The 16,803-nt window shown below is 47.2% G+C and overlaps 1 protein-coding gene across 1 annotated transcript in view; it reads left to right on the plus strand.

Annotated features, from left to right (window-relative positions):
* The window catches only part of PTPRU (protein tyrosine phosphatase, receptor type U), a 563,689-nt gene that overhangs the window by 193,524 nt on the left and 353,362 nt on the right, over window positions 1-16,803 (plus strand). Inside the window, exon 2 of the mRNA XM_015423947.1 lies at window positions 16,485-16,613. Coding sequence (XP_015279433.1) covers window positions 16,485-16,613 — 129 coding nt within the window. The remainder of the gene's footprint in view (window positions 1-16,484; window positions 16,614-16,803) is intronic.

The raw sequence follows: 16,803 nt of genomic DNA on the forward strand, positions 1-16,803 counted from the left end.
CCAGGGCAGACAAAATGTTAGTGAATTGGATATTGGCTGTGAGGCATTTGCGAGCCACTTTGCAGATAAAGTCCTGGCACTCCGCCGCGACCTCCCCGCCATTGAGAGGGCGGTGGCGGCACAGCTGCAGAGCTACCTGGATGAGGCCTCCATCCTCGATCCCTTCCAGTTTGGCTTTCGCCCGGGTCATGGGACGGAGACTGTTCTGGTCGCGCTGACGGATGACCTCCGTAGGGATCTGGATCGCGGCGACGTGTTAGATCTGTCGGCCGCGTTCGATATGGTCGACCACCAGCTGCTGGCCCGCCGCCTCGCCGACGTGGGGATAAAGGGGCTCGCCCTTCAATGGCTAGTCTCTTTTCTCCAAGGTCGGGGATAGAGGGTGGCAATGGGGAATCAGCGGTCCCGGAGGCACCCCCTTGAGTGTGGAGTGCCTCAGGGGGCCGTGCTGTCCCCAATGCTATTTAACATCTATATGCGCCCCCTCGCCCAGATTGTCCGGAGGTATGGGCTTGGGTGTCATCAGTATGCTGATGACACCCAGCTCTATCTGATGTTGGACAGCCATTCGGCCTCTGGTCCCGATGACCTTGCTCAGGCGTTGCAAGCCGTGGCTGGTTGGCTCAGGCTGAGCCGGTTGAAATTAAACCCGGCAAAGACGGAGGTCCTGGGCCTGTGTCGGACCGGCCGGGAGTTAGGGCTCCTTCTCCCGACCTTCGGGGGGGTGCCTTTGGTGCCGGTGCAGGAGGTTAGGAGCTTAGGAGTGCTCCTGGATTCTGCATTGACAATGGAGGCCCAGGTAGCAGCCACTGCTAGGTCAGCCTTCTATCATCTGCGGCTGGCCCGGCAGTTGGTCCCCTATCTCAGCTGCGAGAACCTGGCCACTGTGATCCACGCGACGGTCACCTCGAGGCTAGACTACTGTAACGCTCTCTACTTGGGGCTGCCTTTGTCGCAAACCCGGAAGCTGCAGCTAGTGCAGAATGCTGCGGTTAGGCTGCTGATGGGTCTCTCAAGGAGGGACCACATCCGGCCGGTGCTGCAAGCGCTGCACTGGCTGCCTATAGCATACCGGATTCGCTTCAAAGTGCTGGTTCTTACCTTTAAATGGCCAGGGTCCAGCCTACCTGAGGGACCGCCTCCTCCCGTATGTTCCCCCAAGAGCGCTGCGATCAGGGAGCCTGGACCTCCTCGAGGTCCCAGGCCCCCGGGACACCAAGCTTGCCCTAACCAGGGCCAGGGCTTTTTCGGTGGCGGCTCCTACCTGGTGGAACGAGCTCCCGGTGGAGATCCGGGCCCTGCGGGACCTTACACAGTTCCGCAGGGCCTGTAAGACGGAGCTCTTCCGCCAGGCTTATGAGTAGGAGCCGCCGCTGCTGCCACTATACCACCACCGTGGCTCGACTTACCATCTGCCTGGCCTTGGTGAGGGCGGATGTTGCCCACAAGAGGAACATTACTCTGGCGTTCCTGTTTTTGTATATCATTCGGCCGCCAGTGAGGGACATCGACCGTCTTGACCTTTTAGAATGTATCTTTAAAATGATTGTAGAGCACCATTTTAGTCTGTATTTATTAGGGTTTTAATGTAATTTATGTTTTATTCTCGGCGCTGCCGCTTGTTTGCCGCCCTGGGCCGTATGGGTAGGGCGGGATACAAATCCCAAAATAAATAAAAATAAATAAATAAAATAAATTCCCATGATCAAATCTAACCTTTCTGCTCCACTGTTTAAGCTGTTGGTCTAGTGCCCCCTGCCTGCAGTCCTCCAGCACATACACTGGGACTTATTTGTAACCAAAACAAGGGTGAAAAAGTGACGGAGAACAGGGGAGAGTGAGAAGGGGAAGAAGAATGATAGAATGAGAAGGAAGGAAAGAAAGGGGAAAGTTAGATGGGAAGACTGGAAAATGACACATAGGAAAGAGAAAAAAAGGAGTGAAAGAACTGGAAACGTAAAGATCAAGAAAGGGAAACAGAGGAAGGAAGGAAAAGAACCAGACAGGACAGAGGGAAAGGTAGAAGGGTGAGGAGGAAGGGAGCTGGCATGTTGTACTGGTCCAAGTGTTGGATTAGGATCTGGAAGCCCCTGGGGGACTGAGGTATGAACCCCCGCTCCACCATGGAAGCTAGCTGGGTGACATGGGCCAGTGGCGTCCTCTCAGTCTAACCTACTTCACAGGGTTGTTGTTGTTGTGAGCATACAACGGAGAAGGGGAGACTAATGACGTGAATCATGGTGGGTCCCCATTGGGGAGAAAGGCATGTTGAAAATATGTCCTGTATTGATGTAGGAATGAGCCCAGGAAGGGAACCTTTTGGAAAGGCAAGATTAGCCTTTCCTGCAGAGAAGAATTTGAAATCTGGAAAGGAAACAATATGTTACCTCTGCCTTGGCACACAACCAGAATGGGAGAGGTAGAGGGGAAGCTTGAATTCCTTTCTCCATGGCAGTTGAGGGAGGGCAACGGTAATGCAGCCGTGGACAGATGGGAGAGACCATTCGTGGTGCAGAACTTCTGTCTCATGTCCTAGCATTCTTCTTCCTCCTGCCTCCTCCTAGGACTGCCAACTTTGGCTTGGGAAATTCCTGGAGGAGGGTGAAGTTTGGGGAGGGAAGGGAGCTCAGCAGCCATGTGAACTTTCAGGTGCCTCCAAATGGGGATGGTTCCCCATTGGTCACTCACTGCTGCTGCAAATGGAGACTGTCCAAGATGGGAATATTCCATGTTTTTCTCCGTATACCCTTGTGCTTGCCTTTTCTTAATTAAAAAGACAACAAAAATCCATTGGTGGTGGAAGATGGTGGTCAGAAAAGTATACAGGGACAAAATGGTGCTGCCATTTCAATCCCAGCATTTCCAGTTAAAGAAAGATCAGGATATGAAAGACCTCAACCCAACACCCAGAAAGCCACTGCCAGTCTGATTAGACAATACTGATTTGATGGACCAACGATGGTTTGGTATAAGGACCAGGGACCAGGGTTGATGAGTTGAACCTGACATCTGATGGGAGTGTGTGTGTTGGATGACATTGCAAACACAATGATGTCACTTCCGGGGACAACCGTAGCGTTTCTGGTGATTCCAAGGGCTACCCATGGCCACTTCCCAGTTGTACCTGAAAGTGATATCATTGCACTCCCATTGCTGGTGAGTTTTTTAGATGTTTAATTTTTTTAAAAAATTAACAGGAACTCAGGGCAGGGGGATCCTGCACCCTGACTGGGTGCTTGGCAGCTTCATGTGCTGATGTGAATGAGGAATGTTACCAAAAACCTGCTCTTACTTGGTCACAAAACTAAACCAAAAGCTTCATGTAGCAGCTGTTTAACATCTATTAGTATTCTGAAGTACTAATATATTTTTTTTATATTTTCATGTTTCGGTGTCCAAATGACTGCACTCTAATTGTTTCTGGCCTCCTCTCCAATATCATCATCCGCAACACATATCCAAAGGATCATGCTAAATGTTTTGTTTCTTTGCCTTGCTTCTTCATGCAGGGTGTATTTGTGGAAGTGCATATGATGACTTTGTAGGAACATTTTGGGGATTTCAAAAATAGCTGCTTGGCACATAGAACAACAGAAAAGTCATTAACAGACCTGGGATTCCTGTGTCGTCTTCTCAACAAGACTGAGTTGCTTTGATTGAGGCTGGAGCAAAGTCATCATTCTCAGCTCTGTAGTCTCTTGGCAGGTGGGCAGAGCAGAATGTCAAACTCATTGCTAGATCAGCTGCTCTGAGAGTGGGGGCCTCTGAAGAAGATTGTCACCAGCTGGCCTTTGTTTCGTCTTCTCGAGGACGTTGCACTTTCAGGACAGCTTTTATGGCCGTGACTTTCTGGGGTTGTTCCAGGCGAAAGGCATGTGGAATGGTATGGGACAGCCTCATCTCATCAGATCTCAGAAGCTTGGATGGGAGACCACCGAGGAAGAATCAGTAGAGGAAGGAAATGGCAAAACACCTTTCACTTTCACTTGCCCTGAAAGCCCCATGCTGGGGTCGCCATAAGTTGGTTACAACTTGATGATACGTATGTACTAGGTGGCAGTGCATAGACCAAGCAGTTTGAAGACAAACTTTGGACTTTTTGAAACTATATAATGTTTGAGTGTCTGCTGTATTAAGTTTTCACCTGCTATGTTTAGCAGATGGTAGAGCATCTGCTAGGCATGCAGAAAGTCCCAGGTTCAATCCTTGGCATTTCCAGTTTAAAGAATGAGGTAGTAGGTGGTGTGAACGACCTCTACCAGAGACCCTGGAGAGTGGCTGCCGATCTGAGTAGACAATACTGACTTTTATGGACTGATGGTCTGATTCAGTATAAGGCAGCTTTGTGTACCCATGTATGTTTGTGTGTTTAACCTGTGAGTTGGTTTGCCTTGGACCATCCATTGACTTCAGGTCAGGAAGCCATGATTCAGACCAAATTCTTTGCGATTCATGCCTTTGTTTTGTAGCCACTGTGCTCTCCTGCCCTGCTGGCTTAATCTGCTGCCTTCTGATCACCTTGTGAGAATCTTTAGCTGGCCTCGTGCATCGTTTCCGAATCTGAGCAGAACGCCCGGGGAAGAGAACTGACCACTGTGATTTGAACGGGTTGTGAGGGGTGGGGAGCTAAAATATTAACAAGCTGACGAAATAATAAATAGGCTCTGTGAGTCGGCTGGGCTGTTTGGGGAATATTTGCTTTTCCTCCTTCTGCTGGCTCAGAGCTTTCCTAATGTGCCGGCTCTTGTCAGCCCAGGGGGCCGGCATTAATTATTACTGAAGCCCTGCCCTGCATGTAATTTGCGGTTATAACAGAACAATAGGTCAGCGCATAACAAGCTGGGCTGCACCAGTTAACATGCTGTATGATGATAATAATAACAGTCAAAGAGAGACAAACCCAAGTACCTTTTTGGGCTTGGCCGGAGTACAGAGACGCAGCAGAGCATAAAGATGCCCCCAGGTCTCAGCCACAAGGGGACGGTTTCTGTAACTCATGGCACACAGTGGCACTGCTCTCTTGCAAAGCTCTGCCTGTGAGCCGGAAGAGGGGCTGACAGGCATGGGAATAGAGTTGTCAACTCTGGGTTGGGAGATTCCTGGAGATTTGGGGTTTGGAGACTGGGGAGGGCAAGGTTTGGGGAGGGGAGGCACTTCATCTGGGTATAATGTAGGGTTGCCAACTCTGGGTTTGGGAAATTCCTTGAGATTGGAGGTAGAACCTGGGAAGGGTGGGCTTTAGGGTGGGGAGGGAGTTCATCAGAGTATAATGTAGGGTTATCAACTCCGGGTTTGGGAAATTCCTGGAGATTTGGGGGTTGGAGTCTGGGGAGGGCGGGGTTTGGGAAGGGGAGGGATCTCATCAGGGTATAATGTAGGATTGTCAGTTGGGATATTCCTGGAGATTTGTGGGATCGAACTTGGGGAAGGGATAGACCTCAGCAGGGTATAATGCCACAGAGTCCATTCTCCAAAGCTGCCACATTCTTCAGAGGAGCTGATCTCTAGTCCGGAGATCAGTTGTAATTCTGGGAGATCTCCAGGCTCCGCCTGGTGGTTAGCAACCCTAGAGAATGGCTGCCCTAGAGATGGGGAAGCAGAGCTTATTAGTTGTTGCAGATTTTCCGGGCTGTATGGCTGTGGTCTTGGCATTGTAGTACCTGACGTTTCGCCAGCAGCTGTGACTGGCATCCTCAGAGGTATAACACAGAAAGATGGAGTACTCTCTGTGTCAATGTCTTTTTGCTTTTTGCCTTGCCTGTTGCTCTTTGCTATGAAGCTGCCTTCCACAGAGTAAGACCCTTGGTCCATCATGGTCAGTATGCAGACAGGGAACAGCTCTCTAGAAATTTCAGTCCAGGACTGATAAAGCAGGGCCATCCGGAACACACGAAGCTGCCTTATTCTGAATCAGACCTTTGGTCTATCAAGGTCAGTGCTTGCAGGAAATGGAGTGGGATAGAAATCAACTAAACGAAACTACTTTTTACTCTGACTGGCAGTGGCTCTCCAGGGTCTCAAATCGAGGTCTTTCACATTACCTGCTAACTGATCCTTTTAATTGGAGATGCCGGGGATTGGACCTGGGACCTTCTGCGTGCCAGGCAGACGAATGCTCTTCCACTGAGCCACAGGCCCTCCTCCTCTGAAGTGTTTTGCAGGTGTTACCTTGTTGCTGATGCTCGTAGTAGCCATTTAAAAAAAAAATCACCTTTGAAGTTTGCCGTGTGGACAAATGATCGGGACTCAGCAATCCTCCTGGAGGGCTTTTTTTAAAATGCACATTTTCTTCGTTCTCTCTATGCAGACCCCAATAAAAGCAAGAATGATCCATGGCATGTGAAGGAAAGAAGTGCGGGTCAGTGGCGGAGCACCTGTTTTGCATGCTGAAGGTCGCCTTCACTGGCTATATTTAGGAAGGCTTGTGAGAGAGTTCTATTTCAGGGAAAGATAGAGGGAGGGCAAACTGCTCTGGGCAGATTTGGCTGTGGTTTTAATATATGTGTTTGTTTTCTTTCAATCTGTGCAGTTGTGTTTAATCTGTCTGTGTGTTTGCTTTCAATTTGAATTGGTTTTTATTTTATTTTTTTACCTTGTTCCCCTCCCTTCCTGCCTTTTGCTAATGGACTTAGCATTTTTGTGCCCTTGCCACTGGTTGTCACATTGGGAACCCCCTGGAGTCTTAAGGTGATGCATTTTAAGATCCCATGGTCAGTCTCTGGCGTCTCCAGTTGAAGGCTCTCCAGTAGCTGGTGCTGAGAAAGGCTTTTCTCTGCCTGAGAGCTGCTGCCAATCAGAGGATATGAGGCTGAACTAGTGGGACCAATAGTCCTCTGAGCAGAGGCACATGGTCAATAACCCATGGTGGTGCTCTTGGCCTACCAAATTTGTAGCAGACACTGCTATTCAAGGCTGGCCCTCCTGCCATCTGAGTCCCACCCTCTGATTAGGTGATCCCCAAAGGCTTCAGCTGCTGCGTCCTGTGGGTCTGTATCTTGGCTTGCCATTTGTCTGCTGAGAATTAGCATTCCCCCCTCCCATACCCAGTTTAATTTGAGAAGCAGGAGAAAAATGGGGGAGGGAGAGCACAAAATGGCATCAATGATGCTACTCCAGGAATGTCCCTAATCTCTGTGGTAAAGACCATAGAAACTGGAGAGATTCCCCACTCCTCCACATGCAGCTGCTGGAGTGACCTTGGGTCAGTCACAGTTCTCTCAGAGCTGTTCTCTCACGAGCAGTTCTCAAAGAGCTCTCCCAGGCCCAGCTGCCTTACAGGGTGTCTGTTGTGAGGAGCGGAAGGGAAGGACATTGTAAGCTGCTCTGAGATTCTGAGTGAAGGGTGGGGGTATAAATCCAACTCCTCCTCCTCCTTTTTCTCCTCCTCTTCCTCCTCCTCCTTCGCATGTTGGGAAAGACTGTCTGAAACCCTGAAGCAGTTGCCTCTGGTCAGAGGAGATGATGCTGAGCTAAAGGGACCAATGGTCCTATAAGCATAAGCACAATGCCAGTAATGCATGGCAGTTCCCTAGCAATCCTAAGTTTGCAGGGTAAACCACCAACCATGGTCAGTCAGTCCGTACACTAGGGGATCAGTCAGAGAATGATGGATTTTTGTCAAGCCAAACCAAGGGATGTGGTAATTCTTCTAGTATTTTTATCTAAGCCCGGACCTGAACCTCGAATCTGCCTCTTCCTCTTGTTGTTGTTCAGTTGCACAGTCGAGTCCGACTCTTTGCAACCCCATGGACCACATCATGCCAAGCCCTCCTGTCTTCCATTGTGCTCTGGAGTTTGCATCATGTTCGCTGCTTCAATAACAGTGTCTGACCATCTCGTCCTTTGCTGTCCCCTTCTTTTGCCTTCAGTCTTTCCCGGCATCATGATCTTCTCCAATGAGTGCTCCCTTCTCATTTGGTGGCAGCAGCCAAATTAGCAGGCATGGCCCTGACACCTTTTCCTATGGTGCTACACATCCTGTTGCTTTTGAGGCACAATGCAGCCGAAAGCATTGTGGTGGGCTACCAGGCACACCAATGAGAATGAAGCAGTGTCATGCTACAAAAGGTTGCATCACACTGTCTGAGTGCTGGGGCTCCTTTGCAACTGTCTTGGATGCTGCTGCTGAGAGGCCACTTGCTCTGAGGAGTGCTAGTAGTTCCAGACACCCCAGACTGTGTTGTTTTTATAGCCAAGCCAGCACTTAACAGAAGCCTGAACTTGCATTTCCCATCTTTCCTTACCTGTTTAATAATGCCTTCCTTTTGCTTGCTCCCCCCCCCCCCCCGTAGCTGAAGCTCCACATAAAGGACAGGTTCCTTTACCTTTCCCCCTCCCAAATGGGGCTGTATCTGCTTCCAGAACATGCCTTTTCCTATAGCTTGGTTGTGGTGGTGGAAAGTGCTGTCAAGTTGCAGCTGACTTATGGCTACCCCTGGTGGGGTTTCAAGGCAAGAGATGTTCAGAGGTGGTTTGCCATTGCCTGCCTCTGTGTAGTGACCTTAAGTCTTCCTTGGTGGTCTCCCATCCAGATACTAACCAGGGATGATCCTGCTTAGAATCCAAGATCTGACGAGATCAGGCTAGCCTGGGCTATCCAGGTCAGGATTCTCATAGCTTACCCACCCTCGTGTCTGTGAAACCCCAAAGAAGAGGCATAGAATTCTCACCGAACAGAGTCCGCTAAAGATCTTCACAAGGCATTCAGAAGGCAGTGGCCCAAGCCAGCAGGGTGGGAGAGCACGGTGGCTACAGATTGCAAAACAAAGGCATGGATCGCAAAGAGTTCAGTCTGAATCATGGCTTCCTGAGCTGTAGTCAATGGATGGCCCAAGACAAACCAGCTCACAAGTTAAACACACTAACACAAATGGACACACAAAGCTATCTTATACTGAATCAGACCATCAGTCTATCTAAGTCAGTATTGTCTGCTTAGACCGGCAGCAGCTCTCCGGGGTCTCAAGCAGAGGTCTTTCACATCACCTATTACCGGTCTCTTTCACTGAAGATGATGAGGAACCTGGGACCTTCTGTGTGCCAAGCAGAGACTTTTCTCCCCTTCTAAAATTGGTTTGAGCCACTGTTGGTGACAGAAGCAACATGCTTTGTAAATATTTTAGGCCAATAAATGTCAATAAATACATTTAAATTTAAACCAAAATAAATTTAAATAAACATATTTGAAGTATAAAATCCCAGGCTTGTACAGAAACACACTGTAAGTCTTCTAAAATATTATGTTCATCTGTAGAGAACTTAATGCTCCTATTTGGTCCCTCTTTCTCCAGTGTCCAGCGTGTTTTGAACTGTTTGCTGCTTTCATTTTCATTTTCTCTTGCAGTATATTTGATGTTAGCTGAGAATATATATTTGTATTGTTTTCCCGAGCCCGAAGGCCTTTGGGATTTACATGACAATCCTTATTGTGTTTTCTCAGCCGCACATCCTGTTTTTAATAGTATTTACCTTTGCAAAATCATGTAAGACGTTACTTTCAGCACAACTTAACCTGGGTTCAGAGTATAGCCAAGTGTGCTTTCATATGTCACAGCTGCGGAGATGGATTTTGACCTGCTGGTTGTGTTGCCATCCTCCAAGTAGGACCTTGAATTCCCAATGATCTCCAGGCTTCAGAGATCAGTTCCCTTGTGGAAAATTGCAGCTTTGTAGGGTAGACTTTGTGACATCATATCCCTAACCCAATCCAGAGTTGGCCACTCTAGCTTTTCTTAGAACAAGTATGATTTTTTTCTTTTAGAAAGAAAACACTTAGAAGACAAGCTTAGAAGCTAAAATTACTAAACTGCGGCTATTGTATTTTGGTCACATTACAAGAAGACAAGAGTCACTGGAAAAGACAATCCTGCTAGGGAAAGTTGAAGGCAGAAGGAAAAGAGGGAGACCCAATGTGAGAAGCATTGACTCAATCAAGGAGGCCACGGCCCTCAGTTAGCAAGACCTGAGCAAGACTGTTAATGATATTATGTTTTGGGGACATTAATTTATAGGGACTTAGCTGCATTTCACACCCACTCCCACACCAATCTTTGTGTTAAATTAGTGAAATATGCTATTGTGTGCAAACTGCAGACAATTGTAAAGCAAACAGGGTAGATCCTTTGCCATCATGTAATGGGAGCAGGGTGCCTAAGCAATGATCCTTGGTATGAAAATTAGGGTGTTAATAAGCATAGCACCACATCGATTGAGCTAATTTTCCCAGACATTTCCTCCTGCTGCCCAGCTCCCCAGGGCTCCCCATGGGGTTGCCATGTGTGGCCTGGAGACTTTGGGGGTGGATCCAGGAGAGGGTGGGGTTTGGGGAGGGGCCTCAGCATGGTACAATGCCATAGAGTCCACCCTTCAAAGCATCCATTTTCTCCAGGGGAAATGACCTCTGTCAGCTGGAGATCGGTTGTAAAAGTGGGAGCTCTCCAGGCCACACCTGGAGGCTGACAACCCTAGGTGGGCAAGTGGAACTCAGGACAGGAGATGCCCCCCCTGGGAAGATGGGGACCCTACATAGAGTCTCTCCTAGATTGCTGTTAGTCTCCATGGGAACTGACAGCTCTAGTCTGGAAATCAGTTGTAATTCTGGGAGAAGTCCAGGCTCACCGGAAGGTTGGCCATCTTACCTATGTACTATGCCAGGCCTTCCTGCCCTGCCTATTTGACTCAGTTTAAGTACCTCTGTGTATTCTCACATCGGTGTCATACTTCAATGGGGGCAGATGTGCAAAGGCCCCAATTTTGTGTTCTATTCCCCTCCAAGTAACAAACAATAAAGGGATTATACGGACTTCCAGTGATGGCAGCGTGCTAGAGCAGACTCACCTCCCGGACCTCCCGGGAGTGAAGCTGTGCTTCAGCCGAAGGGGGGGGGGGTCAGGCTTTTCCCCCCCCCCCCAGGGACCCAGTTGAAGGGACCCTGGCCATGGAACTTCTGAGAGGTCGCCTCTTCAATGGCGCAATGCCGGAGAATTGAGGCGCCTCTCTGTTCCGACGGCTCTCCATGCTGAGAGACTGAATGGACTCAAGCAACGCTGACTGGGGAAAGCGCAGGAGATCGAGCGTCCAAAAAGAGAATGTACATGAGGTCTGAGGACCAATTATGAACATGAGTCATTTAAGTGGTGTTTAAAGAAAAAGAAAGCTCCCTACCCTAACCTACGCAGCAGAGTTTAAGGCGAGAGGGGGAGGGACGCCTTCACAGCGCATGAACTTTTGAGCGAATGAGGGGGGGAGCGGAAAACCCCCCCGGCTAAAACAGTTAAGAAGTACTTACCAAGGTGTGTTTGAGCATTTAAGCGCATATTCAGAGACCTTTAAAAACTTGCAAAAGTAAACAAACCGAGAAACATGGCGGGGAAGAGGATGGAAAAGGAGAGGATGTTGAAATCGAAAGTGACAGAGAGCCCAAAACCAGAAGGAACCAACGAGCTAGCAAAGACTTTGGCAGAATCCATGCGCCCCCTAATGGACCAGCTGAATAACTTCAAGGAACAGATGTCTAAAATGACTCAATGTATCACCGCTCAGCAAACCCAGATAAATGAGACTTTGAAAATGATGAATCAAACAGCTGAGAAGGTGAAAGAAGTGGATGCCACTGCCCAAAAGGTGAATAAAAAAGTAAAACAACTGGAAAAGAAGCAAGTCTTCACAGAAGATCAATTGCTACAACTACAAATGGAAAAGGCTAATATGATTCTTCGCTTCTAGGGCATGCCAGAGACTAAGGGAGAGAATCTGAAAGAAATGAAGAGTGAAATATTGGCCCCAGTGACAGAGACAAAGGTGGAATTATTGATAAGCGATATGGATGTGGCCTACAGGTCATATTCAGGATATATAAAGAAAAACAATCTGCCTGGGGAAATTGTTGTAAGATTCTCGAAGAGGCATGTAAGGGATGCAATCCTGAAAGCAGTATCTGGAGTACCCCTGAAAGTTGGGGAGAATGTCATCAGAGTTCTAAAAGATATTCCATTTAAAATAAGACAAAGGAGAAAGAAATATAAAGATCTTATTCTTTTTCTTCAGACAAATTCAATTGGATAGAGATAGCTAACTTCAGAAGGCATCACCTTCAAAATTAAGGATAAAAAAGAAAAGATTGACTCTGTTCTGAAAGCTTGGGAATTTTTAAGAGTCCAGTTGGGAGGGCCAGAGGAGGAAGAAAAAGAAGGGGAGGACAGCAAGTCCAATGGCAAGCTGGACTCGGATTCTTCTGGAAAGGACTCTCTTTCAGAGAAAGGGGCAGCAGAGCCTAAAAGTCCTTATAAGCTGCGGAAGAGACGGAGTAAGGAGAAGTGAAGGCTGAAGGACTCTGAATTGTGCCTTTGAAAAACTTGGAAATGAGATGATTTGGGTTATTTCTTAATGGCAGTTAATTTTAAGAAATGAAAAAGTTAATGTTACACTTGACTCAGTTTGTAAAGGGATCAGCTGGATTAAGACTTGATGTTTGTTTAAGTTGATTAGAAGGTCTCCTCTCTTGGGTTTTTAGTTAGTAGTGGGTATCTTTCTTTTATCCCATAAATGTAGTTCCCCTCCCCATTTTCTGTTGTAGTTTGTAGTATTATAAAAAATAAAAAATCCCCTTCGGGGGCTATAAAAAAAATAAAATAAAGGGATTATACAAGTTGACTTTTAGTCACATGTATCCCATTCAGACATGGAATTTGTGCATGGGCATCTGGATGTGCTGGAAGTGGGACACACATACTCATTGGACTGGGTGGAAGGATGTGACCTTTCTTCTCTGCCATGCATAGAGAGAAGCTAAGGGATGGAACTGAGAAATTGGCGAACATCCCTTCTGCTACATACTGCCTGCCTTTCTTGTCTTTCCAAACATCACTCTGCACATTCACTGTGAAAAATCACAGACATAAATATGATTTCACACTTCCTGCTTGGTTCTCAAATCCTTTTGGTAGTCATGGAGAGAAGAGTGTGTATGTGTGTGTGTGGGGGGCTATTGCTGCAAATATTCAGGATTGCGTTCCTTCCCAGTTTCTTCTCTTGAAACTGTCATTACTGCATTTACTGCTGGAATCAAGAGTTGGGGGAACATTCTCTATTCCATTTCTCTTTCTAGTTCTTGATACTTTTTGTTGGATGCAGTAGAAAAAAGCAAGAGTCCAGTAGCACAGCAGTGACTCACAAAAGTACATCCCCTGCCACAAATTTTGTTAGTCTACTGGACTCTTGCTCTTTTCTGCTGCTACAGACAGACTAAAATGGCTACCCATTCTGTTGGATGGTTTCACTTCTCTGCTTTTCACCACTGGTTTCATACATAAATTTGTATTGTGTGCACCCTTTATATGCATTGCTTGCCTACCATATTTGGCAGGGATAGGCAACCCTTGACCTGCATTCCAAACAGCGGCACAGCAGATGCTTTTGCACGATGCATTCAGCTGGTTCTCCATCCATGGGACAAAAACGAGTCTCTGAGGCACTGGGACCCAGCTTGTTCCTAGCATGTCTAGTTGAGTTAGGGCTGCTAAGCCCCTGATGGTGGCAGGGGATGCCCCATCTCCAGGTCTCATTGCCCACCACCACTGCTTGGAGAGGCAGCAGGAGATTTAAAAAAAATGCAGCATCATGTTTTACCATAGAGTTTTCAGCAATTCCTAGAGCAGGGGTGTCAAACATAGGGCCCGGGGGCCAGAACTGGCCATTCCAGGGCTCTTATGTGGCCCGTGAGCAACTGATGCAAGGAAGGGAGTGCTGGGGGGGAGTGGGTGGAGCCCCTCCATTGTGGCTTCAGCATGGCAGAACAACCTCATCTGCATCATTCAAGCATTGTGGGAGCATTTGCCCAGCACTGCACTGCTGCCTCTCCAGTCCCCCTATGTCTGTTTTCCTCGGCACCCCCCTCCCAGCCATAGAGCCTTGAAGTGAGGGTACACCAACTTGGAGCTTACCAGCGGCTGTCCAGCTGCTGAGCCAGTTTGGTGTAGTGGTTAAGTGCACGGACTCTAATCTGGGAGAACCGGGTTTGATTCCCCACTCCTCCGCTTGCATCTGGCTGGCTGGCCTTGGGCAAGCCGTAGCTCTGATAAGAGCTGTTGTTGAAAAAGAGCAGTTTCTGTCAAGAGCTCTCTGAGCCCCGCCTACCTCACAGGGTGTCTGTTGTGGGGAGGGGAAGGGAAAGGAGTTTGTAAGCCGCTCTGAGACACCTTTGGGTAGTGAAGGTCGGGGTATAAATCCAATCTATTCTCTTCTTCTTCTTTATGCAGTTTCTTTCTCCGGTACCTGGCATTATGTTTTATAGCATACATGGCCTGGCCCGACAAAGTGACATTTATGTCAGATCCGGCCGTTGTAACAAATAAGTTTGACACCTCTGTCTTAAAACTACCTTTTGTCACTTCTGGGGCAGCTGTAGGAATCAATGGAAACTCCACCACACATCAATATCTTCTCAGGCAGATGTTGCAGGGTATTTTGGCACTTGGGCCAAAATGGTTGCCTGTCCTTGGTATATGATATTTATACATATGATATATGTCATTTATATATTGCATAGTACTGCTCTTATTTATTTATTGACTGTCAAGTCACAGCTGACTTAGGGTGACCCCGTAGGGTTTTAAAGGCATGATATGTTCAGGGCTGGTTTGCCATTGCCTGCCTCTGCCTAGTGACTGCTGTTTTTGGTGGTCTGACCAAGGCTGACCCTGCTTCTGAGATCTGTCAAAATCGGGCTAGTCAGGTCAGGGCATAGTATTACTTCATTTATGTGGAATTAATGTTGAAAATTATGTTCATTCTAAGGCTGTGGAGAAATGGAAAACAGAGCAAAAACAATAACAAATCTTGGGTTTGGTTTGCTTGTAGGAGATGTAAACTTGAAATGAAGATTTGGGGATTGTAACTGTGGGAATGAGAAATTATAAAGTATCCTTAGTTAGTGCATTAGCAAAATAGTAGCCGATTTGCCAGTCTCCCATTAAAGGCTATGAACATGCGAGAGAGACTTCCATTATTTCTGATGAAGATTAATTGTCCATGAAGCAATCCATGATGGGGAGAAAAGTGTTTTTTCCTCCCTGGGGCTCTTATAATCTCCTTTTCTCTGTGTTTTGTTCTCTCTTCTCTTACTATCTCCTGCCTTAACATGTTTCATATTGCAAACTATAATTTTATATTCACCCACCTGCCGTTTTTATGTTGCCTTTAGACAGGAAATGTGACTACTTATTTGGTTTAAATTACTCCTGTCTCTGAAATAGAGGTGCTTAAAACCTGCTGTTTGATGGCAGTTTACAATAAGTAAACCTTTTCATCCCACAACCAGAGATAAGATCCTGGCTATCACTAGAAATCCCCCCTACCCCACCTATGACCTAGTTTGATGATGATGAAAGGCTGATGACAGGTAAAGCATTCTGGAACTATTCTTGCCATGTTCAGGATAAACAGTCTTTTCCTATCCAGGGAGGGGTTTCAGGGAAAAATGCATCTGTGCATTTGTAGCAAAAGCTGGCTGCGCATTGTCCTGATAGGCTAACACCCGTGTCATCCCCAAGACACCCCACCATGTTTGTAGTAAAAGCTAGCTGTGGATTGCCATGATAAATTAGTGCCCGTGCCATCCCTAAGACACTCCACCATGTTTGTAGTAGAAGCTAGCTGTGGATTGCCCTGATAGGCTAGCATCTGTGTCCTTGCCAAGGCATTCCACCAGGTTTGTAGCAAAAGCTAGCTATGGATTGCCCTGATAAGCAAGCTCCAGTGTCATCACCAAGATACTCCACCATGTTTGCAACAAAAGTTAGCTCTGGATTGCCCTGATAAGCTAGCTCCGATGTCATCACCAAGATACTCTACCATGTTTGTAGCAACAGCTAGCCCTGATAGGCTTGCACCCGTGTCGTCACCGAGGCATTCCACCTTTGCAGTTTCAAAGACTTTCAGGCTTGCCCATGTGCTCCTTTCCCCCCTGTTTGGAGATGCCTTGCACCCATCTAGCCCCCCCCCCTTAAGAAGCCATGGGGTTTCACGTTACGGGACTTCAATAAAAACCTAACCAAGGGCATTTTTTATGGTTGAGTATGATTCAGCCGGGTCTTCTAATGGCCGCCCTGTACTTATTGCGTTCCGTTTCAGTTCACAGTTCAAAAGAAATATATCTCAATGACTCAATTTCTTTACCAGCACTGAATTTCATAACAGAACTTTGTTTTCCCCTAACTAGCGGGCTAACTATGGATTAGTTCAGCTTGGGAAGGATCTTTCTGTTCTACTTTTCATGTTTCAAACAGATGCCAATACATTTGATAACAGTTTCCTAGTTTCCCCAGGATATTTCAAACTGCACAATCCATTGGGAGTGTGGGGCCTATTCAGTAGGAATCTGTCTGGATTTATCTGCTTTGTAAAGCTATCCTGGTAAGGTTTTGTGTCTTTGTTGTACAGCTGTACCTTTTTGTTTTATACCATTGTTTCTCTTTGTCTCCACACAGCTGGCTGTACCTTTGAGGAAGATGGGGACCTAAACCAATGTGACTATAGCCAAGGCATGGAGGACGACTTTGAGTGGGAACTAGTCCAGAGCTACATCATGCCCCATCTGACCTCTGATCTTCCTCATGGTGAGTTTGAACATAGGTTTGCAAATTTGTTCTGATATATGCTTTTGGGGCTGGGCTGGCATCGGAGACCCACATGGTTTGGGGCCTGCTGAGGCCCACAGCCTGGCAGAATGCTCACACCTGACTGGAGACACTGTGTTGAATGCATGTTTTCTGGTGGGAGGGCTTTTCTGCACTCTTCTTTTTGTCA

This window comes from Gekko japonicus, unplaced genomic scaffold, assembly GCF_001447785.1.
Source record: "Gekko japonicus isolate JY-2015 unplaced genomic scaffold, Gekko_japonicus_V1.1 scaffold344, whole genome shotgun sequence".
Taxonomy (NCBI): Eukaryota; Metazoa; Chordata; class Lepidosauria; order Squamata; family Gekkonidae; genus Gekko; species Gekko japonicus.